The following is a 23,603-nucleotide window of genomic DNA, read 5'->3' as shown; positions in this document are numbered from 1 at the left end:
TTACGTCATCCAGCATAAATGCACAAACCCCGCTCACCAACCCTCCCAGAAGGTCTCCTCACTCCAACCAACCCGTACCCGACTTCCTCCCCTTTCCCTTCCTCACCAGTCACTACCCTCGCCCTCCGAGCATCACCTAAACCACAAAGTAAACAAATCTCATCGCGTCCAGACTTCACGCTTCATTGCCGTTCGAACCCGCCGCAAATGCCTCCCGCCCGCTCCTCCAATGCCTACGCCAGCCAGGGCATGCCGACCGCGCACGCAATGACCAGTCAAGATCTCGCGGGCGCGTTCGCTGCGGACCAGATTCCCCAGGACCTCGTCGCGGCCGCCGCGGCTGGTACGTGTTTCTTTTCATGATTTCTCGCGTCGTGTTTTCTTTTCGCGCGTCATTTCCTTGGAAGACATGCGAGTGTCGACGAGATTGGCGGCAGTGATGCTGGATCTCGACTGCCGAGGGTGGCAAATAGCCAGTGGTGATATGAGATTACTAACTTGTTCTCTTCCCGGACGATTCAGCCGTTCAACCCAGCAGTCGAAAGCGCAAGGCACCGACTATGAAGACGGAGCAGCATCTTGCGCTCCAGCAGCAGAGTCAACTGCAGCACCAGCAAATGCAGCACCAACAACAGCAGTCACAGCAACAAATGCAACAGGGTCAGCCGCAGAATCCCATGGCTCACGCGCAGGCTAATCAGCAAATGATCATCCACCAGGAGCAACCGCAATCCCTGCTGTTGATTCCCGCTCCTCAGAAGCGAAAAACACGTACGACATGGAGTGAGGCCGAGACTAATGATCTTCTCAGAGGTTGCAATGATGTACGAAGACGCTATCCTGTCTTTCCACACGTTTCTGCTCGGATGCTAACTCTTTCCTATAGCACGGCGTGGGTAACTGGAAGAAGATCCTCCAGGACCCAAGGTACGGCAATATCTGGTGGATTGGATACTATGCGATTCTAGAGGCTGACAGTAGCGTTTTAAAGGTTTTCGTTCAATAATCGATCGGCAGTCGATCTCAAAGACAGGTTCGTACATCTGAAGATATTATAATTGGTATCGGCGCCTTAGTCCAACAGAAGTATTCTGATGTTTTATAGATTCCGCACTTATTTCCCGGACGAATATCGGCGACTGTATCCCAATGCGACAACGCATGGTGGAAGACGCCAGCGCGCTCCATTGCCCAATCAACTGCCCAAGGTTAACCGTAAAGAGCGACGAAGCTTTACACCCGAAGAAGACCGACGTCTTCTAGCTGGATTCTTAAAGGTCAGTTCATTTGGTCCGGGTGGTTTCAAGATTTGCTCTTGCTGACGAATGCTGTTGTTGATATAGCACGGCCCATCATGGTCAAAGATTCAGAAGGATGAGGAGCTGCATCTATTTGAGCGGAGAAGTACCGATTTGAGAGATCGGTTCCGCAATGCTTTTCCCGATAAGTACGCCGCTGCCGGCTTCAAAACGCGACCTAAGACTTCTGCCGCCGCGCGCAGTCAGTCCCGCACCGCGCAAGTCGAGCAAATGCCAGAGGGCACACCGCTCGACATGGATCTGCTGAGCAACGGCGAGTGGGCTAATGAAGTTGACCAGAGCAATGCTTTGTTTTCCGGTGCTGATTTGGTTGACACCACCGGCGGCCCGGATGCCACTAATGTTAATGTATTTTACGATGCTTCGAGTCAGCTTGTTGGACGCGACGACTCTAAGATTCCTATTGATCCAAAGGTGACTGAGGCGGCTTCTCGTCGTAAATAGTTATGCAATGAGAATGGTGTTATAGGTTGTGGTGGATGATGCAGTCGTGTGAATGATGTCTTTGTATTTCTTGAGTTTCTTTGTGGGTTGATCGTTTGGCTGTTTTCTCCCGTCATTCACTTTCTTTTGGTTCTCTTCCACTTTTTTTCAGCTTTTATTTTATGTTTGTTATAATCTCCCAAGCGCGCAGAGTGGCCTCGATTATGCCGGAAACGTGCGTACCTTCTGCTTATATCTTGTTTTACCAGCGTTTCAGTTGTCTTATTAGTTACGTCTCTCTCTCTCTTGTGTAAATTAGTAATGATGGTTGAGTTTTATTTTTTCTACTGTTTTAGTTAATATTATCTAGTTTGTTATAGTCACTAGCTAAAAATTCTGGCCAGCGTTTACACCGAATATGTATGGTGCTTTTTAAACATAGCTCGGTTGGGACAATCGGGAACGTAGTGGGTGAGGCTTAAAATTTCAAAGACAAAATATTAACTACTCTTGCACTTCTGAGCCGGGATTTTAATTTGGCATGAGATCAAAGAGGCTCTATTTTCAATACGAGGTGAATACTTAAAGAGCATGTCAATCTCATCTGATCTTCTCCGCGTGTTCGACGGCAAATACCTTCCAGTACCAGCAGCCTCCCCAGATCAGGGCGACGACTCGCAGTTATTGCTCATCACAGCATCGCTGGAAACAAATGCCTCTTGGTTACTACAGCATTTCGCGAGATCATGTATTGGAAATAGTACGGGAAGGAGTATAGGACGGCGGGCAGATAGTTTAGGAGGAGGAGGGGAGACAGGCGCAGGCGGGGATAGGCATTGGAGAGCTCCGGTGGTTTTTCTGTCGTTTGTTCAAGAGTTTCAGTTTTATGCTCGGAGTTTTAAGAAAACAGTGAGTTGTCCTGCACAGATTATTTATTGTGAATGTGGAATATGTCTAACTTTGAGGAATCCTTGACAGGGCGTCGACGTATCGAGTTTGATCCAGAAAAAATCATTCCTCTACATTGATGGCTTCTCAAAATTGGTTTGCGATTTACCACCTGCTGCCGCCTCAGAGTCAAGACCAGAGCTATATTTACGCGCGGAGAACAAAGATAAATGGATTCAGCAGATCGCAAATGCTGTAGCAGGGCTCTCGAAGACGACCTCTTACAGACCGATGGTGATTGTTGAAGGGATCGAGATGCTTCATGTTCTTGGAATCTGGCCTGTACAGGAGATTCTCGACTTTGTGAGTGACTTACAAGAGGTAGGAAATGTTCATTCAAACTAGCCATCTGCACACAACAAAGCTAACGGGTGAATATAGATTGCCGGTATATCGGTGATTTCTGTCTCTGGTTCGAACGCTGTCCTACGCGGAGCTACATCTCTTTCTCAGGGCCAAGAAGCGCTTTTCTTTTCGCTCTTGAACCGCGCCTCGGCAGTCTTCAGCATCCGGTCGCTAGACTCTGGATATGCAAAGGATGTCACGGGGGTGATTCGGATAACCAAAGGCGGCCAGCCTTCGGGAGACGGAAAAGCGCCCAGTATCGACGAGGGCGAGTATCATTATTTTGTAGGCGAAGGTAATTTGTCGGGAGTCAGGGTGTTTGAGAAGGGCCATTCATGAGAGGCTCTAGTTGTATATAAGTGTGTATTATAGTAAAATCGTGCATTGTTTTGCCTGGAGTTCTGTATGAGTCAAAGCTATAGAACAGAATATGGTAGTTGACAGTCTCTTCGTCTTCGTAGCAGCGAGGAAGCGCGCCGCACGGAAAGTGAAAATTGTCGCCCGGAATCTGTTCTCACGAAAATTGAATGCTCACGGTAACACCCCGAGAGCCATCATCCTCGAACGACAGTCTCTATCGGTCAATATAGACCACCTTTGGTTTCAGTCTTTTGATACTTTTACGCACCATCTTAATAGAGGGGTTTGCATACGACAATGGGTTTTGCGCATGCATCGATGACGACCTCGTCGACGGCAGCGTTTCTCGCTGGTCGGTCACGGATAGGCCAGCAATCGATCGCCTTGCTTGCCGCAGGTCCGCGAATCAGCAGTCTGTCATGGGGACAAACTGGATCTTCTTTGCGGAGTTGGGTTTCCGCTAGAGGCTATGCCGACGAAGCGAAGGAGGTGGCAGCACGCCCCAGCATGTCTATGATCGGAGTCGCGCATAGTACGTACACTACCAACGAGCATCAGTGCTTTATCTCGGGGCTAACACACCGTTTTTTCCGGTTTCTAGATGAGTATATTCCTCCAACGGGAGAGAATAAACCAGGATTGAAGCACCCAAAGCTTTTTTTTAGAGATAAATTTAGAGGGGCACTTTGGTTTGGAAAAATGGTAATCCGGTAAGCACCTGCTTGGCTCCTGGAGGCACTGTGTCAATTTTCCTAGATTGAAATGGCATTCTGACATATTCCTATTATTTTAGCTTGGGACTGCTGAGAATTAAATACAAGCACAAACCTCATCTCAAGGAATGGAAGCAAGATGCTACGTCGACTTATATCGCGATTAACAAGGCATTCGCCAAGTAGGTTATCCATTAACAATTCTCTATTGCTTGACTTCAATGAACTAACTCGATTTTTTGAATCTAGCCGAGAGCTCGGCAAGATCGACAACATGAGCTCGATTTACGTCCACGCACAATTAAAAGAACGCGTTAAGAACATGGACGCGAACTGGAAGCTTACTTGGGACCTGGTGGATTTTGTTGAACCAACTAGGCTGATTGATGTCGCGCCTCTTGATCTCCAGAACGGACAGCCTGTGGAGATGGTTCAGCTTACGTATCGGTTCCACACTATTCAGGTAGGATCTGTGTCTCTTTATGAAGACCAAACTATGTCTCGCCAAATGCTGACTTTATGCTGGTTTCGTGTGGTAGAAATTGGAGATGAGATATAAGAAAAACGCCAATGTGCCTCCTAAGACCGAGCAGAAAAAGGTTCTCGATTACATGGTATTCACTCTAAATATCGTTACCGGCGAAATGACAGTCTCGGGCACTGTATTCGAATGTATGCTACCGATCCTGCCTTTCACGATTTATTTTCACCTTGGTGAATCACGGGAGAATATGACTGCTGACTATGACTGTTAATTCTAGCCTCGCTGTTGAAGCCATTGCCCACGATCCGCACGGATCAGGCCGTGCTGGCGGCATCCATGAAGGAGAAGGGAGACATCTTCCGTAAGAAGCCGGCACCGGTGAAGTACGACTAGATGTGACCAGAATTAGAAGAGCCAAATGTATATAAGTTGGGATATACAAGTAAAGATGTGGAGAGAGCCGGGGAGCTACAGTGTAAATATGATGATCTAAGATATAACTAATAATTTAAGTCGAGAGTGCAGTAGTGAGCCGCCGAATAGATCTGCTATGATCTCGGAATAAATGAAATGGATCTAGTTCACTAGCTTGGCTTTCGGCCAAGTGCCGGTGCAACGCCCTCGAAATCTCGGAGTTCTCAGCTTTGGTATCTTCAAGACATGCCGCACGGCGGCCGGCGTCCAGAGACCAGTGTCTGGCGTCCAGCGACCGGCTTTCACAATGTCTGAGGGCCACCCAGAGCTGTCTCAGACAGGTTTAAAAGCTCTCTGATATAATATGGGCTTCCCAACCATCAAGTATTTCTATCCTGTCTCAAGTAATTATATTCCATTTATCACACCTGCTTCTAGAAGACCACTTCTGTTTCACAAAATTGCCACCAGAATATGTCTCTCTGGATCCGTACAAGTGACATCATGGTCTTTTCTCCCCATTGACCATAGGGACCCTGCTTACGCGGACGCGATTAAAATAGAACCCTGCGTAGACCATATTGGGCGTACATCCTGGGGAAACTGTCAAGTCGACCGGTTTAGCGAGATGGCTGGCTGCCAGTTAAGGGCGCGAGGCTGGGCAGACTGCTAAACGCAGCCATTGAGCTGTGGCGGTGCTGTGCAGGCCCTGTGGCTCATGCAACGCTTTGAGCCGCACCGTTGTCTCATTTCGTCCTCGACAGCCAGCCTCCTTGCCATCCGCGTTCTACGCCGCAGCCCTTGCTTCCTACAGTTTTCCGGTACATGAAGAGGTGGCGAGGTTTTGATCCCAATCCGTCGGGCGACTGTGTTTTCACTGCCTCATACCGACTTTCTACGGTGGTCCGTCCCCTTCGTGGCACTGATTCGATCTGACTTTGGTTCTCCACCCGCATTTAGCCCGCCAGCCCGCCATCTTTTCAATAATAGTGGCAAACACAATGGCATTCTGTGCGTACTCACTTTTGTTTGGTACTGGACTCTGGTCAGTCGGTTTACACCGACCCAGGCACCAATCCACGGTATCCGGTACCGGGGGTCGCCCTTGCGCCGTTGATTTAGGTTGAGAAATCTTGGAACGAATCCGAAATCCGGATTCCGGTTTCTTTCGCCTTTGTGTCCCTTCGCCGTATATGGCTTCATCTGCCTGAGGCCTCAACTTGTATTAATACCCCTTTTCCCCTTCGACCCTTCAATTTCCGTCTCCCTTGGTGTCCACACGTCCATCTATCTGCAATCTGTCCTGCGTTCCAGACATCGCTACCCTGGTCGCTGCCGCAAGTCAAGCGCACTATCGAGCCAATATTCCAGACTCCCACACTCTTTTGCAACAACATCATGCGTCTCTCGTTTTCATTCCAGCCTATCTTTGGCACCCTGGTCCTTGTTCTTGCTTTCCTTGTTTCTCCGACTCTGGTTAGCTCTGCTGGTATGTGTTTTGATATTGGTCGTCAATTGGCGCGCAATCTTTTTGAGTTGAGCATTCAGCTGACCTTGTTCATGTTCTCACCACAGCTCTTCCTGCTATAACGATTTACACCACCGTCGATGCTCCCGCGACTTACACCACGCTCACTTCGTTCACTACCTACACCACCGAGGTCGTTGTCGGAACCGTCACCACTACTCAGGTGGTCACCGAAGAGATCCTCATTCTCACCACTGACGATGTTGTCGGTGCCTCCACTACTGCCGCTGCGGGTAAGTGCATATATATTAACACTTTGATTATATTGGTTACTAGCGCGGATAGGCGAGATGAGCCGACCCGCGCGTCAAACACACCTGCTAACCTCATCTGCGTACAGCTGCCTCTACTTCCACGATTGTCGACGTAGTCGACGCGTCTACCACCAGCGTCGTTGTCGTGGTTGCCGGTGCAGGCACTACCTCGACCTCGTCTTCTTCGACTCCTAGCAGCACTTCAACCTTGGCGTCTTCGACTACCACTTCTGCGGCTACTACCGAAACGAGCTCTTCCCTGTCTTTGACTACGACTGCTCCTTCTACCACTTCTACCGAGACCAGCTCTTCTTCTACTGAGTCGACTTCTGAGAGCTCGTCCTCGACTACTACCACTCCTGATGCTGCGATTCCGACCACTTCGTCTTCGTCTTCGTCGTCTACCGATTATGCGAGCTCGACCACGTCCTCTTCATCCTCTACCGATGATTTGACCTCGACCTCATCCACGTCCTCGACTTCGTCTTTTGAGACGCCTCCTAGCTCTAGCTCTAGCTCTAGCTCTAGCTCTAGCTCTAGCTCTACCACCAGCTCTAGCTCTAGCACAAGCTCCGATTCTAGCTCCAGCTCCAGCTCAAGCTCTTCGTCCTCGTCGACTTCTTCCTCATCGACCTCTTCCTCCACCACTTCAAGCAACTTGACTACATCGTCGTCTGCCGTGGCTTCTCCCTCGTCCTCAGCGACTTCGGTTCCGGCCTCCACGACCTCCTCGTCTTCGTCTTCGTCGTCGTCGTCTACTTCCTCTTCCTCTTCCACCACCTCTTCTCCCACGACCACCAGCTCTGCAGCGACCGTGACCACGATTCCTTCTTCGTCCGACTCGTCAACCTCGAGTGATGAGTCGACGACCGAGTCGACGACGACTTACACTTCGTATATCACGACTACGATCACCTGGTGGTGGACTACTTTGACCGAGGATCTCTCGTCTACGACTACCTCCGCGTCTTCGACTTTGACTCCTTTTGCCACTGAATCGTCGACGTCGTCATTGACTACCACTTCCTCGTCTTCGTCCTCGACCTCGACCTCGACTTCGGCATCCACTTTTGCGACCTCGACCTCATCGACATCCTCGACATCCTCGACTTCGTCGTCAACCACATCAGCGGCTGCTACCACCGAGACCACTGCTACTTCCACATCGACCGAGTCTACGTCTACATCAAGCTCAACCGACAGCACATCCTCGAGCTCGTCGACTCCAGTTTCGACCATCATCCCCTACGCCATCACATACAGTCCCTACAACGACGACGGTAGCTGCAAGACCAGCTCCGAAGTTGCGACCGATTTTAAGCTGATCCAGTCCAAGGGCATCACCCGCATCCGCGTGTACGGCACCGACTGCAACTCGATGACGACGATCGAGACCCAGCTCTCGACATATGGACTGAACGTGCTCCAGGGCTTTTGGTTTGATGGAACTGGAGTCGATGTTATTGATGATGGTGTCGACGAGGTGATTGAGTGGGGTTCGACCGATGACAACTGGGACATGGTTGAGATGATTATCATTGGAAACGAGGCCGTCCAGAACGGATACGTGACCGCCGACGACCTGCTGACGAAGATCACTTCCGTCCGCACGCTCTTGCGCGACGCGGGATATACCGGCCCGATCACGACCGCCGAGTCACCGAGCTCGTTCATTGACAACCCGACTCTGTGCCAGTCCGACTCCCTCGACCTTGTCGCGATCAACTCGCACCCTTACTTTGACTCGTCCGCGACGCCCGAGACCGCTGGTACTTTCAACAAGGGCCAGATCACGGTGACGAAAGCGGCCTGCAACGACAAGGAAGTCTTCATTACCGAGACCGGATACCCGAGCTCGGGACTGACAAACTACAACAACGTGCCGTCGCCGGCGAACCAGCGGATTGCCATCAAGAACATTCTCGAGGAATCTGCTGGCAATATCGTCATTTTCACGGTTTACGATGATCTATGGAAGAGTCTTGGACCATACGAAGTCGAGCAGTCATTTGGTAAGTTCCTTTTGCAATGTTTTTTTGAATATGGAATTTCGCAGTTCGCTAACATTTAATACTCATCTAGGAATCATAGAGCTTTTAGAATAAATCTCTGCTCGGTAACGACAATCGGACAAACCACGACAGCAAGAAAGAAAGTCACTAGTTCCATGAACTGAGATCTTTCTTTCTTAACTGTTTGGTACAAGCTTGTCTAATCACGAAGAAGATTCGCGAGATGTTTTGATATTTGATTTGGAAAGTGTATTTTTATTGTCCCTCTCTATCCCTCCTCCCCCCTACTCCTCTACGGTTTGGCAGTCATCTGGTCTGACGCACAACCTACTCTCTCCAACTCGGCACTTCTCTGGAACAACAAGCTCAACCAGAATGTTTTTCCGAGAGTGCTATGTCTTGTGTTATATATATTGTATAATTATTTTCTATATTTACTAGTGCTACTGTTTTGTTTTGAATTGTGTTTTGATATCGAGTTCCGGGTTGGTTTAATATTTAATGCGGATACCTGTACAGAGATTTTGTGAGAAATAATAAAAAATCTATTACAAAAATTCGCTTCACGACCGGTAAAGAGCCTAGTAATTCCCCGTTTGGGAAATAGCACTGCGGCGTAGAGCTTACAGCAATCAACGGGGTTAGTGCAATTATATTGAAAGACCGGGTGACGCAGCTATGGAAGCCCAGGACCCCACGATACGGAATTGTTATAATTGAGTACACGGATTTCGAGTCTGTATCTATATTCTCTTCGGTTTCGTTACTAGAGTTACTTATTTGTTTGAGGAGTATGTATATTTGATCTTTCTTGTTTTCTTTTTCTGCGGATTTGAGGGGTTGGATGGTGCGGGACAGTGTTGGGTTCAGACCGAGGGAGGAGGCAGTTGCGACGATGTGCACCGGCGCTCTGAAGCTCGCTATATCAGACCGTGGCCATACCTATCTTGCGAAGTAGCTAATTGGCCGGATTTGCGTGATATCACGGGTATGGACAGAGGGATGACATGCTTGGAGGGAGCACGGGCTGTGTCTGGGTCCGAATCAGACCGTGCTATAGCACCTCACGAAGAGGCTTAAATAGGAGATATTATCGCCGACTCTGGCCTTCTATCTTGCTCTGTTCAGAATACACCGCATCATCTACAGGATCTCTTATCAGAACGACAGCGGGATATGCTAACAACGCCTTGTGGCTTGTCTAGTTTGCAGTACTTTGCACTCCCATCGCCAGACCACGCGCGTTTAACGAAACATCAATTACATTTCGCGAGACATTCACATCATAAAGATCGCTAAACATGCTGATTAAAGTCAAGGTACGTCAAAGATTCGTTGCATTCAATCTTTGATTTATTTCTTCCTTTGTGTCTTCCCTTTTGCGAGATCACATCAGTCTATGACTCGAAACTGGGGAGGGAGAAGGATAGCCGTATGCGAGCACATGCTAATATCGTGATCGTTTAGACACTTACTGGAAAGGAGGTATGAGTTTCGCATCATGTTATGCGGTTGCTATCTTTTGTAGCTACGGATAGTCACTTACCAATCGATATGTTCAGATCGAATTGGATATCGAACCCACTGATTTGGTAAATTTACCCTCTCGCTGTGTTTCTTCTTTGAATTCGGCGTTTCCAGCTTGTTTTGTTTTATTATTTGAACAGCTCTAATGACATGCTTTTGTCTAGGTTTCGAGAATCAAGGAGCGTGTTGAAGAAAAAGAGGGAATCCCGCCATCTCAGCAGCGATTGATTTACGGAGGAAAGCAGATGTAAGCTTCTACCTCAAACCCCATTGCAAAAACTGAAATATGAGGCAAAGAAACAAGTATGCTAACAATCAAATCACCACAGGGCCGACGATAAACCGGCAAACTTCTACGGTCTGGAAGGTGGTGCTACGCTGCATTTGGTGCTGGCGCTTAGAGGAGGTCGTATGTAAACAGATGCTTTGAAGGATGTCTTTTCTTTGATGTATTCTTCTAGATGAACTAGCAATCAAATATATATACAGTAGCTCATTAATTATGAATATGCTAGATGGTAAAAAATGCGTATGTACAGTGCGGTAGTGAAAATATATATATAATGCCAGCACAAAGAAAGCCTTCCTAAGCAAGCGGTTACTGCTCAGCATTTGGAAACGCCCTCATCGCGCTCTGCAACTTGACGCACATCTCCTCCCACTCCCCATCGCGATCGCTGAGCGCCGTGATCGCGCCTCCAGCTCCGATTCTCCACTCCCGCTCCCGTCCAGCCCTGCATCCGCCGACGCTGAACGCCGACCTGATCACGACGCTCCAGTCGCCGAAGCCAAGCACGCTCCAGTACCCGCTCACGCCGGAGTACACGCCGCGTCGGCGGTGGCCCTCGATTTGCTGCAGCAGCTCGACGCTGCGGCGTTTGGGCGCGCCGGTCATCGAGCCTGGCGGGAGGCAGCCGCGGAGGACGTCGATGCCGCTCACGCCCGGGCGGAAGTCGGTGCCCTGGATGGCGGACACGAGCTGGTAGACTGTTTTGTAAGTCTCGACGCCCATCAGCTTCGAGACCTTGACCGAGTTGCAAAAGTGCGCGAGGTCGTGCCGGATGAGGTCGACGATCATCAGGTTCTCTGCGCGTTCCTTGGGCGTGCTGAGTTTGCGCGTCGCGCTCGCGAGCGTCTCGTGGCCGTCGTTCTTGACTGTGCCTTTGATCGGACGCAGCTCGCAGGACTGCAGGTTGTCGTCCCAAAAGAGGAACCGCTCGGGCGACATGCCGAGCAAGGTCGTCGCGCTCGAGCTGTAGAACATTGCGTATGGCGAGGGGCTTTGCTCGCGCATGTGCTTGTAAAGCCACCAGGCCGATTCCAGTTCGTCCGCGAGCGCAGGCGTGATGTTGTCTGCCGCATCGGCGACGCCGGGGTTCTCGGTGATTATCGTCTGGTCCGTAACACAGAGTTCGTACGAGTCCCCGCTCGCGAGGTAACCTTGTGCCTGGTCGATCTTTGCTCGGTAGTCGTCCGCGACGGGTAGGCGCACGGCCTTGGGAACCCTTCGTCTCTGGTCCGTGATGCTGCCGGTACTAGCTCCGCTGTCGGAGCTTGTCTCGGTCTCTGCACGAGTCGCCCTCACATTTTCGATCGCCGCCAGAGAAAGCGCCTGAACTTTTTGTTCCCAGTCACGTGTAGTTCCGTGGCTATCATATCCGTCACCAACCTCAATGCTTTGAGTGTAAAGAATTTTGCGCTCGAGATCGATAGCCAGCGTGCGCTCGTAATACGTGAGGTCGATGTCCGGCACGCTAGCGTCGGACTCGCGCTCAACGCTCAGGCCGAGACCGTCAACGACGCCGGCTTCGTAGGATACGTAGCCGACCATGCCACCAAAGAAGGTAGGATATCTCGGCGAGTGAAGGCCTGTGGTTTTGCGGTCTCCGCGAACGTCGGCCATGTACTGCGAGATTGGGATCGTTTTGCTCGAAAGGGTGTCTGTGAAAGAGTCGATCGTGACGTCCATGGTCGCGGCCAGGATTTCCCATACGTCGTCGATGTCTTTGACTCTGTAGGTTTGCCGCTGGTTCTTTTTGTCAAACTGTTCGACGGTCATGAAGTCGTCGGGGATGAAGTACGTGAAGTTCTTGGTGGTATCGTTCTTGCAGCAGATGTATGTCCATTGCCCCGGCGCCGCCGCAGAGTCCAGCAGCGCGTACTCGCCGAACTCGCGGTGAAGATATTCACAAAACGTCACCACGAATTCTGACACGTCGAGGTCTGCGGGAAGGGCATAGTGTGCCTGCCGCAGATGCCGCGTCAAGGGTACGTCGTCCTCCTGAGCACTAAATTGCAACGCAAGCGGGCGGCTGCAGTTGCGGACCAAGGAGCGGCATTTGTAGTCGTTTGAGTCGATGAATTGGTCGAGTTGGTCTTGCACCGCTAATATGCGTGTCCGTAGATGTAGCTGCGGCTGCGGTGGCGCTTGCTGTGGCTCCACTGTGGGTGAGAGGAAGTGATCGATGAACGCTCTGCGGGAAGAGGTGTGTTCGGCCGAGAGGCTGAATATATTCTCAAATACCTCGGACCCGTACTCTGAGCAGATAGATTCAGGATGGTATTGCATTGCCCAGTATGGAAGCCTGCGATGCCGCGCCGCCATCAACACTTTCTCGCCCTCCTCGTGGCAGTCGCTCGACCACGCCAGCGGGATGTAATCGTCGTTACCGGCGACCTTAGGATCGTACACCACATGCAGCGAGTGATACCTCACACACTCGATCGGCTTATCGTCGAGCCCGGAAAACATGTCTGACTTGCCCTGCTCGCACACGTCGAGCACCGAGACGAGCCCGTGCCGAGGCTTGGGAAGACGCACGACGCGGTGACCGTTGTCGAGAAGCATCCACTGGAAACCGAGACAGATACCTATGACGACCGGTGGCGGGATAATGAGCTCGCATGTTCGCGAGGCGGATTTGATCGTTTCCCATACGCGAGGAATGCCGCCCATATCAGAGTCGCCGAGCGTCGCGGTCCGCACGGGGGTTCCAGGCCCAGGCCCGATGACCACTGCATCGAAGCGGAGAACGAGCGCAAGCAAAAGATCGGACGATACCAACAACAATTTGTCGCTCGTAATCACGGTGATCTGCGGTCGGATCGAGAGGTCGCTGAAGAGAGAGACGAGGTTGAAAGTGAACGAGTCGTGGGAGTCGATCAGCAGGATCCGGTACAGCCGCCGCCGCTGCTGCGCGGTCGCCTCCATCGCTCGGGTCTTTAAAGCTGTGTAGGTCTATATAGCGGCAGGGAGCATAAAACAGTCATCGGATATCACTCAGACGACTCTCATTACTACCTTCCGTGTTCGCTGGCGACGATAATTTCGATATAATGAAGCGCGTCGATTGCGGTGTGATTTTTTTTTTCAGGGGCAGTCGGTTTTTAGAGTTGGGAGTTTGCTATCAGACTAGACAGCGGCGTTTTGGTTATTAATATTAGTAAGAGATTACATGTTTGTTGCATTTTTGAGAATCTGAGATGAAGAGCATGAAACCGAGGCCAAGAATCAAAAGTGTGATATTCTGATTGTAGTGGCTAGTAACTTGTTATTTATAGAACATTTCTACAGGTCACAAATTTACGCATGAGATATAAAGCAGAAGTAAAGTGACTCTAAAAACGAAAATGAAGCAAAAAAGGGAATCAAGAAATCAGACGACGGTGTGCCGCTTTTGCCGGACCGACGATTTCTCAATGCGGACAAACAGATATCTCGCGGTTGAACAGCAGAGTGCAGGATCACGCCGAGGTGGTCTTACACTCGCCCCGCAATGGGTCTTTGTATGCAGGCATGTCCTGTACGTACGGTCTGGGAAGGATGATCCCGAGGGAAGAGAGTGAGTCCTTTTGATAGCATGTCAGCGTACGAAAGTCATGCAGGGCACGACCTGCGCGCGACGATGTAAACTTTGCGCGGGAAAGATTGAATGAGAGAAAGAAGGAAGAGGAGAAAGTGTAGATATATGGTTTCCAACTCTGATCAGTGGCTTGTTTCGGCTTTCGCTTGTGTTTGTGTTTATGGTGGGAGACTTGGGGACGAGAAGAGAGATGGAAATGACTGTCGCGACGTGGTCTTTTTTGCTATTATCACGAGCAGGTCGGTCTTGATCGTTGTGTGATATGAGAGACGAGAAGGGGTACAGTATCGAGCAAGTATTGCTGATCGTTCTCCTCGTGGCCGTTGCAGCCGGAGGATAGCACCGACGAGGACAGTCTAGTTTTCCGGAGGTGCTTGCTTTCCCATCACCAGAACAGAAGTACACAGCCTTCCACCCCGGTCCCGGTTCTGTCTACGCGCGTTACTTAGCCCCGCTCTGACGTCTGCCGCGGCAGCAAGAATCACTGAAAAACAACTATCTTGTCGGCTCTCGAGGAGTGTACATTGCATACCCAGACCGTGTAACTGCAAAAAAAAACGCACAGACTCGTGAGCGAGAACAACTGTGGGTCCTTGGTCGTGCCGACGGACCCACTGCCGAAAGACATTCTGCTGCAGAAGAGGAGCATGTAAAAGAGAAGGTCAAGATAAGAAAGGAAGAGAGAATATATGAAGAACAGAAGAAGAGAAGTAGAAAGAATTCGGAAAAAAGGCAAATTCTCCCTGAGTGCTAAATCAAAAAATGCTAATCCGGAAAGAAGCCAGAGAGTTGCTGCGTTTGACGAGAAAGCCAGAAGACAATTAGCTCAGGTGGACTTCTAGCTCACTGGATTCGGCAAGCATTTATTATTAGGTTGCGGAGTTTACTGTTAAGATTCCATAGCGGTTGGTTTTTGTTGCCACTTTATGCGCTTATTGGGCAGTGACGACAGGGGCGAGGCTGGCCGAGGAATTAAGAAATTTGCAAGACAGGGATGTGGATCCCGCCCGGTCGGAGTCCGACGAAGGAGCAGAAGATCGGTGAGGTACGGACTGCTTCAGGTGACTTACGGACTGTCTCGAACAGGAAGAGGAGCGGTGGTGATGGTGATGACGATGATGCAATAGGCCCGGGGCCGGGTCAGCAACGGAGCGGGCGGGCGCAGCGTAGATCGTTTTCTTGTTCTGTGAGCAACGGTGGCGGCGGATGGAGGAAAGGTGGAAATTAGTGTGATTGCCAGTCTGAGATGTTTCGGACCATACTGAGAATTTTTCTCGTACCTCCCACCTCGCAAGAGCAGCATCGTCTCGAAGCACTCTACTGCGATGTTTCAGCAGAGAAGAAGAATAGAGGGATGGTGTCGAGAGTCAGAGTTCGGGCAGGCGCAGTCAAGAGACTAACAGCTAATGGCGGCGATCTGAAAAATTGACTTGCTCGGCTACAGAACCATAACCCAGTAACGACTAACGTCTATGTCTCTGCCCATCGGAGCAGCGTCTGCTTGGGGCCTGGCTCAGATCTATTTCGGACACGGCTGCAGACAGAGTTGAGCAAATGAAGGCGGGCGGTAATGTGATGAGGCATTTATTCAGAAAAGAAGAGAAGAGAAACACCGAGGATCTGTGCGGATCTTGCTCGTCTATCTTTGCAAGTTGAAGCTTGAAAATGCCACAGAAACACAAATTGAAGCAAACCGACGTCAAACAGAGTCGTCTTTCGGCGTGTGAGAATGACATTATTTATTTGAGTATAAGTTAAATACTTTCCTTGCTGTTTATTTTTTACTTGTTTGTTTACTTATGTAGGCGGTACCTTGATTTATTGATGACTTATTTAAAATGATTACATGCCGGCCCGCCCGCTGTGAGCGAGATCGGCCTTGCGTGAGTGCCCCTCTCGGTCACACGCCTTCATTTCTGCGATGGGCGGGGTGGAAGCACTGAGAAGGACCTGGCCAGTAATCGCAAACGTCCGAAATATGTGCTGTCTTGTTGTCAATGCCGCAGATGCTCTGCCTCGTTGTCAGTAACGAGATCTCGAACGGGCTACGATGATTATAGATAACCGCCATCTGTCTCTCAGCTCTTTTAGTTTTCACCCCCTGGAGACCGAAGCAACACATATCTCAGAGAAAACGGATAGTTTCACCTTGTAAAAGGTAAAAGAAGGTAAAAGAAGGTAAAAGTAAAAAGAAGGTGTAGAGGTTAAAAGGTAAATCAGAATAAAGAGAAAAAGGCAAATTTTCTGGATTCAAAGTGCGGCAAGGACGACGACGCATCGTATTTCTGTATATCGCATTCTGTCTATCTCTACATATCAACGATATTGTTTTTTTCTTAAAATTAGTATATCGCCCCTTCTCGAGCAGACTTATCTTCCTACTTGCTGGAAATATGACCGAGACGCGAGCTTTGGCTTGTCGCAGCGTTGTTTGTGAGCACCAGCAGGAAGCAGGAACAAGATTTTTGGCTTTTGTTTATATTTCTTATCTTAATATCCCGTCTGCTGGATCTTGCTTTCGTATTTGCTTTTCTCCTGCTGCTCCGCCCTCCGGACAGACTTTTCGGTTTAAACTACCTCAAACTATCCGGGAAAGCCCACGATCGTGAGACTTGCAGAAAGACAAAGAAGCAGAAAGGTTTGCACGAAGCGAGAGCAAAAAGCAAACTATCTTTCTGCCACTCCTTCTCCTTCTTCGCCCATGACCAGTGACGATGGAAGCAAAGTGTGATCGACGTGGCAGATGACTTGACTGGATTTTGTCTCACAGCTGTTCGGGCCGGCCTGGCTTTCCCGGTCGTTTCGGCTTCCGTCTGCTGCTCGTGTCTGATGAGACAGCGGTCACGGATTAGAATCGCACCTAATCTGGGGCCTGCCCGCAGCACCTCGCCTTTGCCCGCCCACGGGCTACATCCACATCGGACACGGTCGCAGGGCAGACCCGAAAAGCCACATGCGAAAGAGGTCGACGACCAAAAGGACGATGGATGCGTTGATGCTCAGTGCTGGACAAACCGAAACGGGTACCAGGGGAATTTTGGGTGGTCCCGTCTGCGGCGGACGTTGTTGCTCGTCGTCGTTCGCGCTCGCGCCGGGTCTATGCCTGACCTGGTATCCCGTCCTTCTCCTACTGCGTCCGCTCCTCCGCGCGTCGCTCTTGCGTCACCAGCACCCGCCCGCACCCGCACATGATAACTGCACTCATAGACCGACGACCAGACCACCGCATTCGGCCTGTCCTTCTCTTGCAAACGCGTGAACAGTTTCCTGCTCGGCTAGAGAATCGTGTATACTCTTGTTGTTGGCCTATGCTCGGCCCTAGCCAGCCAGCCTTCCTTGTCCGTCGGTCGCGAGCGGGCCCGGCAGCTCCGGTCAGGTCTGTTACCCAGCTGTTACCCGCGCCAACTGCGGCCGACCTCGTCGAGAATCCACTACTCTTTCATCTACCTCTGTGCAGAGCAAAAGAAACAGAAAACAGCGACTCTGACACGGTCTCTTAGTTTCTTAAATCCACTTTGATCTTGAATCAGCTTCGATCTCGTAAACGAAAGCACGTAAGGCATGTGTAGCCAGGGCTGGATATACAGCCGCCGACGCGAGTACGGTGTGCCAGCTACGTATTTCTGCTCACGCCTAGCGTGCATATTTAGAACTCCCCTTCCTGCTCTTCCGCCCGCGCTGGTTAGGACAGTAGTCTGCCTGGCCGGTTTATTAATTCTGGAAGCAGTCTGCGTCTGAGCTCACATTGCACGTGTGTACGACTGGCGAGCACTTCAGAGACGATGGATTGGCTGATTTCCACTTGACCAAGGCAGAACAATGAAGGTCTTGTTGATGCATACGGGTTGAGAAGCTGAATAATGTGGATCAATATTAGCTCTGCCGGATAACACGCTGCCGCTCTCTCACTCTTCTAGAGGTTTCCTAGCATTATCCGGTTCGTAGTCAGACGGAAGACGGACGCGCGAGGCACTGAATAAAGCAGAGCAAACTGGAAATAAGCTCGTAATATGGTTATCGATAACGTAAAAAAGTGGACTTAATGCACGTCGTCAGACTTTTTGCTTCTTTAATCGACGGCTATGGCTACGGCTTATGGTTTTCGTGTTTTTACCTATATTTGAAGTATTTCATGATTTTGGTTTCTCGAATCATGCGGTTTAGTGTTTTTTGAGGATAGTCACTGCGGAAGCTTAAGAGCGCAGGGCAGAGCGGCTGCGCCATAGTCCCATACATCAGACAGAGGCATGTCCTGCTTATCTGAAGCATAATGGGCTTTAGTGTTATCGCACGATGTCTTACGTGCCTGACTTGAAATTGAACAATCCACAAAAACCAGTCGGATGGTCTTCTTTCGCGGGACTTTCAGGAGCGAAGAGAGAGACGATATAGAAGAAGAGAGCCTGTCAATGAACAGGACAATGCGCACCTGCCCCTCTCGCTTAAGCACTTAAAACCCATCCGCTCTTTCCACCCCAGGTCCTCTTTCTCCGAGCTGATCCCCCGGGAAGAGTCCCAGTCGGAGCAAAATGCGGCCTGCGGTCGACGACGCGCAAATTAGACAGCAGTCAGGCCATATGATATGCCTCAAAAGACAGGGCAAGACAAGCAAGCCATGTGCATGTTCCAGCGCCGGCGCAGGTCGCGAGAATCAGGGAGCGAGCGAGACACACATGTTTTGCAGATCTGTGCATATTGCGAAGTAATGTGCATGTTTAGTCCTTTGATACGTGGGAGGCACTCAAATCAATCGTGCGTGGTGGACGGCAGCGGCGGCAGCAGCAGCAATAGCTGATGAAAACACACAGCGCAGCAGCAGTAGTTCTACAGCCTGCTCTCGTATTGCTTCCGCAGACCATTGGCTTTAAAGAACAGGACAGAGCAGAGCAGACAGCCAGATTGATTAAGCCAGTTTTAAGGTACACCATCACGGGAACGAGGTAATCACTGACAATATACAGTAGCCAGTCCTAGCCGGAAGAGGAGGGCGGCCGAGCAGAAATCCTTATCCTTATCGGTCCATTTAAGGACAGAGTGTTTTTGGGCAGGATCACCCTTTGGCTGCCACCCCCCGCAGGTGCGTACGATCATGGCGTTCGTTTATAGTTTAGACTTGACAACCTCAGACACGCCCGACAGGAAGCGTGTTTCCGCGCTATCGGCCTCGGAAGAGAAGAGTCAGGTTTGGGTCCACGACCTTAGCTAGCTTTTAAGGCACGGGCGCAAGCTCGAGCTCTAACTCCAGCTCCAGCTCCAGCTTCAGTGAGAAGGAATTGAAGCAAGAGTCAAGAGAGCGAACTATAAAGCGCGGGGTGGATGAGTAGAACGAGAAGAAGCCAGCGCTCGGATCGCAGGGCAAGCCATCGAAGCATGGCATAGCAGAGCATAGCAGTAAGAGTCGTTTAGCAGAGCATAGCATGAGCATCAACACGAGCGATAGCGGAGAGGCCGATACCGGAGTCGATGAGAGAGCGGAGAGGCCGATACCGGAGTCGATGAGAGAGCGGAGGGCCGGCGAGAGGGAGCGGAGGGGCAGGCGAATAGGAAGAACGAGGTCGAGCAGAGCAGCCAAACACGCGGCGGAGCATGTCACTGTCGTCGTGAGGTTGGAGGAAGACCGCGACGGGAGCGAGACAAAAACACGGAAGACCAGCAGCGCTAACGTAGAAAAGCCTTAGTGTGGTGTGCACCGAGCAGCGGTCGTTTTAGGCAGACTACGCAGCAGCAAGCATAGTTAGCAGTGCAGTAACAACAACACAGCAGCAACATCAACAGTTCTACGTTCTCAGCACCTGCTCCCTCTTTCTCCTCATCCTCCTCTCATCATTCCCTCCTCTCCTCTCTCCTCTCCGCCCGGCCCGTTGCCATCCCGTCCGGACACGAGCACCCTCCGGCTAAAGTCACGTGCTGAGGGCATTGAGGTCTTTTGCAAATTTCAGGTGACGTCACGGGTAACAACGCGCACGGCACCAGAACCTGCAGTCTCTGGATACTCTCGGAGTACGGAGCAGGCCCGTAACCTGTGCCGGCGACATGCGACCCCACCGCCTGCAGCGGGTTTGGTCGGGTCCGCGGTGTGCGCCGGAGCATCAAAAATCGACGCATTTTCTATCCTGCTGTTTTCGTCACGAGCAGTTGTAGAACGGCGGCCGAGGTAAGCTGCTGCCGACCGCGAGATACAGCACCGGGGCGCGTACCGGGAAGTAGCGGTGGCGGCCACTCGCTTGGGGGGAAGGTATCTGACCCTAAACCACGGTCTGCACATTCAAACTATATCTCCTCACAGTAGTCCTGCTCATCGCCGCCGCTTCTTTATTCGCATCACCGCGTAAAATCGCACCGTTCTTCATCTGCTCTCCAGCTCCTTCTCGCTTTCTTCTTTTCTTCCTTCCTCCTCCGCCTCTTTTTTTCTTTCTCTTCCGCCCCCTCGCCCTTCTCCACTTCTTCTCCTCTGTCCTGCAGACCCCCTCGCAGGCCTCCTCCTCTGACCGCCCCCGACGCCGCCTCGTGTCTAGCGCCTTCCTCACCTCTTCCGTCGGTCTCCTCGTCCTTCCTTCCTCCCTCCTCCTCCTCCGCCATCCTCCCCCCGGCGCGTCTCCTTTCGCACCCAGCTTCTCCTTCAGCAGCTGCTCTTGCGTCTTCTCGGCCACTCGTCATCTTTGCCTGCACCTTTGTTTTGATCCTCCGGCGTGCGCTCCTCGTGCACTTCTCCGACCACTAGCGCAGTCACCTCACCCTCTCCTCCCTTCCCCTTCCCACGCGCAAATCACACTGGCTATCTCGCTCTCCCATACACCCTCCTCTTCAGAAGCTGCTGTAAGTCCCCTCTCTGCCGGTGTATTTTATCGCCCGCTCGCCTGCCCTCGGCTCTCCTCTGGACGCGTCGAATCAAACTTTTTATCTTTTATAAACTTCAGAGCTTGTTGACGGCGCAGGCGCACTCTGCTCTTGTTTACCTTTTTCTCTGCTAACCTTCCTTCCTTCCCCCAGCTTTAATCTACAGCTTTCTTCTACAATCCTCTTATTTATCTCACAGCGTTTCAAAGCACAATCATGTCTGCGCCCCAGATTGCTACCCCTAAGCAGGACCCCACGCCAGTAGTCGTCAACCCTTCGCCGGCTACTGGACGTCCGCCCTCCGCAGGCGCCGCCGGTCCCCAGGGCCTCTCAGCCACATACACCGGCTATGTCTCCACAACGCACGACGCGCTCATCCTCTTCCAGGCCTGTATGCAGGGCCTGCTGCACTACGTCTCGCGGAGGCCGCACGACCGCGAGCGCGCCGACCTCATCCGGTCCGGCAACATCTTCATCTTCAACGAAGGCACTTCCGGCATCAAGCGGTGGACCGATGGCATCGCGTGGTCGCCCTCGCGCATACTAGGTAACTTCCTTGTCTACCGCCAGCTCGAGAAGCCTTTTGCTCCGGGCGAGAAGAAGCGCGCTGCCAAGCGTAACCGCCGCAAGAAACGCCAGGACCCGTACCAGACTCCCGGCGCGAACGGCGAGAGCTCGAACTTTGCGCTCGAAGACCAGCAGGACGTGTCGGCGAGCGAGTCGCCGCGGCCGGCAAAGATGTCGATGCCGTCGGCGGTGTCGACCGTGACGACGGGATACGACCCTGAGGCCGAGCGCGCGCTCGTGGGCTCGCTCGTGGACTCGTACGGCTTCAAGGAAGGCGGTCTCATCAAGAAGACGATGAGCGTGCTGATCAACGGCAGCCCGCACCATCTTGTCTCGTACTACAAGCCTGATGATGTGATGCAGGGCAACTTCTCAACCCCGAGCACGAACCCGCTCCTGCGAGACCTGCCTATCTCGCCTGAGCTCACGCAGCGTCAGAATTTCCGGATACCACCCGACGGATCGAACGGACTCGAGCGGGCGGTGATTCCAGGCCAGGGCCCGGTCAATATGTATGACCACTACTATCGGGGCTCGATGGTCTCTGACGGAGCTGGTGCGCCGCCACCCGAGGACCCGGCCCATAACGATAACTTGTACCGCGTGCAAGCCACTCAGCCTGCAGTCCACGGTGGCAACGTGATTTATCCGAACTACAGGCCATACCCTGGCGTGGTGCACTACGCCAACATGGCGAGCTACCCACCCGCGGCGAGCTCGTCGGGAGTTGCGTTTGCAAACCAGCCGCAAGACTACGGTCACTACTATCCGCAGCAGATGCCGCAGCAGCAGAACCCGCAGTATCCGAGCCAGTGGCAGCAGTATCCCCAGCAGGGCCAGCCGCAGCCGCAGCCGATGCACGCGCAGGGTTCGCAGCCCGGCCAGCCGGTGATGCAGCAGCGACCGCCGAACGAATATCCACAAGGCGGGCAACCGCAAGACCATGGCCCGCCTCCGCAGGCGCAGCCTGTGCAACCCCAGGCGGTTGCACCTCATCAGCAGCCGCATCCACTCCAGCAGCAGCAACCTCCTCCTCAGCAGCAGCAGCCTCCTCAGGCGCAGGCTGTCTACCGCTGAGAGAGCAGCGGAAGTCTGATGAAGAAAAGTCAATGAGAAATTTATTTGGTGTGCTACGATAGGATATGTTAGTGTGCTGTGTGCGTTGTCGAGTCGTTGAATGTGAGAGAGTGCGAGCATGAATATGTGTGTTCTTTTTTTGAGAGAGTGTGCCAATTCATTCAAGCATTCTTAGATTGATGTTATGTTTCAGAAGAAGTTGTTCTACTTTTTTATTTATTATTCTATGTTGAGTGTATTGATAGTCAATGTATATGGTTTTTTTCAGTTTTAACTTTTTGAACTACTCACTGTTTTCTCTCTTTTTTATATCTCTTCGTTTACTAGAAGTTCGTTTTACTAGTGGTTTCTTTTACATGTAAGAACCTTTGTCATGGGATGAAGTGAGAACACAGAAAAAGGAAGCCGAAAGAAAATGGATGATGATGTTGATGTACGGGGTTTTATTTCGTTTAATTCTTATATCCCTAATGTTACTGTTTGTTTTCGTTTGTTTTGTCTTTGATGTTTTCATTTTCGTTGCCGTTTTTATGCCGTTTTGTTTTGTTTTGTTTGTTTTCCGTTTGATCTAATAGTCTACTCTCGTTTTATAATTCGACGTGCCAGGAATCTTTGTTAGGAGGATGGATGAAGCAGATGCAAGTTTGTGTGGGTGGTATTACTTTTAATTAAAAACGAACAAATAATGAGTATAAGAAAGAGAAAGAGGAGATGAAAGACAAAAGAGAAAAGGTAACTGGAAAGGTTAATCAATTTAACCTACCGCAGTTTTGATCAATCTCGGTATCGACCTTGATCCAATCGTCCTTTTGTCTGCCTAAAAGGAGATCACACAGCAAGACACGGGAGAATAGAACTCTAAACTAGCTAGCGAAGGACGGGTGCTTTTTATGAGTTTTTAAATGGTAAAGTTATAAGTGTATGAATGAGTT

The 23,603-nt window shown here is 51.1% G+C and overlaps 8 protein-coding genes across 8 annotated transcripts; 6 read left to right on the top strand and 2 right to left on the bottom strand.

Moving 5' to 3' along the window:
• Window positions 1–18: 18 nt before the first annotated feature.
• On the top strand, window positions 19–2,157 carry BZA70DRAFT_279019 (uncharacterized protein; the record flags this gene model as incomplete). Its single annotated transcript, XM_064912700.1, has 6 exons — window positions 19–343; window positions 523–824; window positions 887–927; window positions 992–1,033; window positions 1,106–1,277; window positions 1,344–2,157. Coding segments are annotated over 6 exons (1,298 nt in total), but the record flags the coding sequence as incomplete, so codon positions are not given.
• Window positions 2,158–2,249: 92 nt separating this feature from the next.
• BZA70DRAFT_172495 (uncharacterized protein) lies at window positions 2,250–3,533 on the top strand. The gene is made up of 3 exons (XM_064909869.1): window positions 2,250–2,651; window positions 2,721–3,011; window positions 3,072–3,533. The coding sequence occupies exons 1-3, from the start codon at window positions 2,334–2,336 to the stop codon at window positions 3,372–3,374; spliced, it is 912 nt and encodes a 303-aa protein (XP_064768106.1). The 5' UTR covers window positions 2,250–2,333; the 3' UTR covers window positions 3,375–3,533.
• Window positions 3,534–5,178, top strand: BZA70DRAFT_172500 (MBA1-like protein-domain-containing protein). The gene is made up of 6 exons (XM_064909870.1): window positions 3,534–3,927; window positions 3,997–4,105; window positions 4,189–4,290; window positions 4,358–4,571; window positions 4,648–4,780; window positions 4,870–5,178. The coding sequence occupies exons 1-6, from the start codon at window positions 3,693–3,695 to the stop codon at window positions 4,983–4,985; spliced, it is 909 nt and encodes a 302-aa protein (XP_064768105.1). The 5' UTR covers window positions 3,534–3,692; the 3' UTR covers window positions 4,986–5,178.
• Window positions 5,179–6,404: 1,226 nt separating this feature from the next.
• Window positions 6,405–8,859, top strand: BZA70DRAFT_267610 (glycoside hydrolase superfamily; the record flags this gene model as incomplete). Its single annotated transcript, XM_064911116.1, has 3 exons — window positions 6,405–6,495; window positions 6,582–6,767; window positions 6,875–8,859. 3 exons carry the CDS (start codon window positions 6,405–6,407, stop codon window positions 8,857–8,859), a joined length of 2,262 nt encoding a protein of 753 aa, XP_064768104.1.
• Window positions 8,860–10,359: 1,500 nt separating this feature from the next.
• On the top strand, window positions 10,360–10,744 carry BZA70DRAFT_238637 (ubiquitin-related domain-containing protein; the record flags this gene model as incomplete). Its single annotated transcript, XM_064910453.1, has 3 exons — window positions 10,360–10,392; window positions 10,492–10,574; window positions 10,657–10,744. Coding segments are annotated over 3 exons (204 nt in total), but the record flags the coding sequence as incomplete, so codon positions are not given.
• A 181-nt stretch (window positions 10,745–10,925) lies between these two features.
• BZA70DRAFT_238758 (ADC synthase) lies at window positions 10,926–13,538 on the bottom strand (the record flags this gene model as incomplete). Its single annotated transcript, XM_064910461.1, has 3 exons — window positions 10,926–12,180; window positions 12,235–12,608; window positions 12,711–13,538. 3 exons carry the CDS (start codon window positions 13,536–13,538, stop codon window positions 10,926–10,928), a joined length of 2,457 nt encoding a protein of 818 aa, XP_064768102.1.
• Window positions 13,539–13,864: 326 nt separating this feature from the next.
• BZA70DRAFT_171314 (uncharacterized protein) lies at window positions 13,865–15,047 on the bottom strand. The gene is made up of 2 exons (XM_064909867.1): window positions 14,723–15,047; window positions 13,865–14,622 (listed from the first exon to the last, which is right to left on the bottom strand). The coding sequence occupies exons 1-2, from the start codon at window positions 14,837–14,839 to the stop codon at window positions 14,191–14,193; spliced, it is 549 nt and encodes a 182-aa protein (XP_064768101.1). The 5' UTR covers window positions 14,840–15,047; the 3' UTR covers window positions 13,865–14,190.
• Window positions 15,048–20,762: 5,715 nt separating this feature from the next.
• BZA70DRAFT_169728 (Gti1/Pac2 family-domain-containing protein) lies at window positions 20,763–23,166 on the top strand. Its single transcript, XM_064909863.1, has 2 exons — window positions 20,763–21,006; window positions 21,181–23,166. Exon 2 carries the CDS (start codon window positions 21,244–21,246, stop codon window positions 22,669–22,671), a length of 1,428 nt encoding a protein of 475 aa, XP_064768100.1. The 5' UTR covers window positions 20,763–21,006; window positions 21,181–21,243; the 3' UTR covers window positions 22,672–23,166.
• The last annotated feature ends 437 nt before the right edge of the window (window positions 23,167–23,603 follow it).

This window comes from Myxozyma melibiosi (genome assembly GCF_037950935.1).
Source record: "Myxozyma melibiosi strain Phaff 52-87 chromosome Unknown BZA70scaffold_6, whole genome shotgun sequence".
NCBI classification, from domain to species: Eukaryota; Fungi; Ascomycota; class Lipomycetes; order Lipomycetales; family Lipomycetaceae; genus Myxozyma; species Myxozyma melibiosi.
The sequence above is the reverse complement of the archived record's forward strand: the minus strand, read 5'-3'. Positions and strand labels throughout refer to the sequence as shown.

What these genes read in the sequence shown, in the direction of transcription:
- BZA70DRAFT_172495 (XM_064909869.1), top strand. Translation starts at nt 2,334, where the DNA reads ATGTCAATCTCATCTGATCTTCTCCGCGTGTTCGACGGCAAATACCTT. An exon ending in CTCGGAGTTTTAAGAAAACA is followed by an intron (nt 2,652 to 2,720) that starts GTGAGTTGTCCT and finishes AATCCTTGACAG; the next exon opens with GGCGTCGACGTATCGAGTTT. An exon ending in TTGTGAGTGACTTACAAGAG is followed by an intron (nt 3,012 to 3,071) that starts GTAGGAAATGTT and finishes GGGTGAATATAG; the next exon opens with ATTGCCGGTATATCGGTGAT.
- BZA70DRAFT_171314 (XM_064909867.1), bottom strand. Translation starts at nt 14,839, where the DNA reads ATGCTCCTCTTCTGCAGCAGAATGTCTTTCGGCAGTGGGTCCGTCGGC. An exon ending in TTTGCAGTTACACGGTCTGG is followed by an intron (nt 14,623 to 14,722) that starts GTATGCAATGTA and finishes TAACGCGCGTAG; the next exon opens with ACAGAACCGGGACCGGGGTG.
- BZA70DRAFT_172500 (XM_064909870.1), top strand. Translation starts at nt 3,693, where the DNA reads ATGGGTTTTGCGCATGCATCGATGACGACCTCGTCGACGGCAGCGTTT. An exon ending in ATTAACAAGGCATTCGCCAA is followed by an intron (nt 4,291 to 4,357) that starts GTAGGTTATCCA and finishes TTTTGAATCTAG; the next exon opens with CCGAGAGCTCGGCAAGATCG. An exon ending in CTCGGGCACTGTATTCGAAT is followed by an intron (nt 4,781 to 4,869) that starts GTATGCTACCGA and finishes TGTTAATTCTAG; the next exon opens with CCTCGCTGTTGAAGCCATTG.
- BZA70DRAFT_169728 (XM_064909863.1), top strand. Translation starts at nt 21,244, where the DNA reads ATGTCTGCGCCCCAGATTGCTACCCCTAAGCAGGACCCCACGCCAGTA.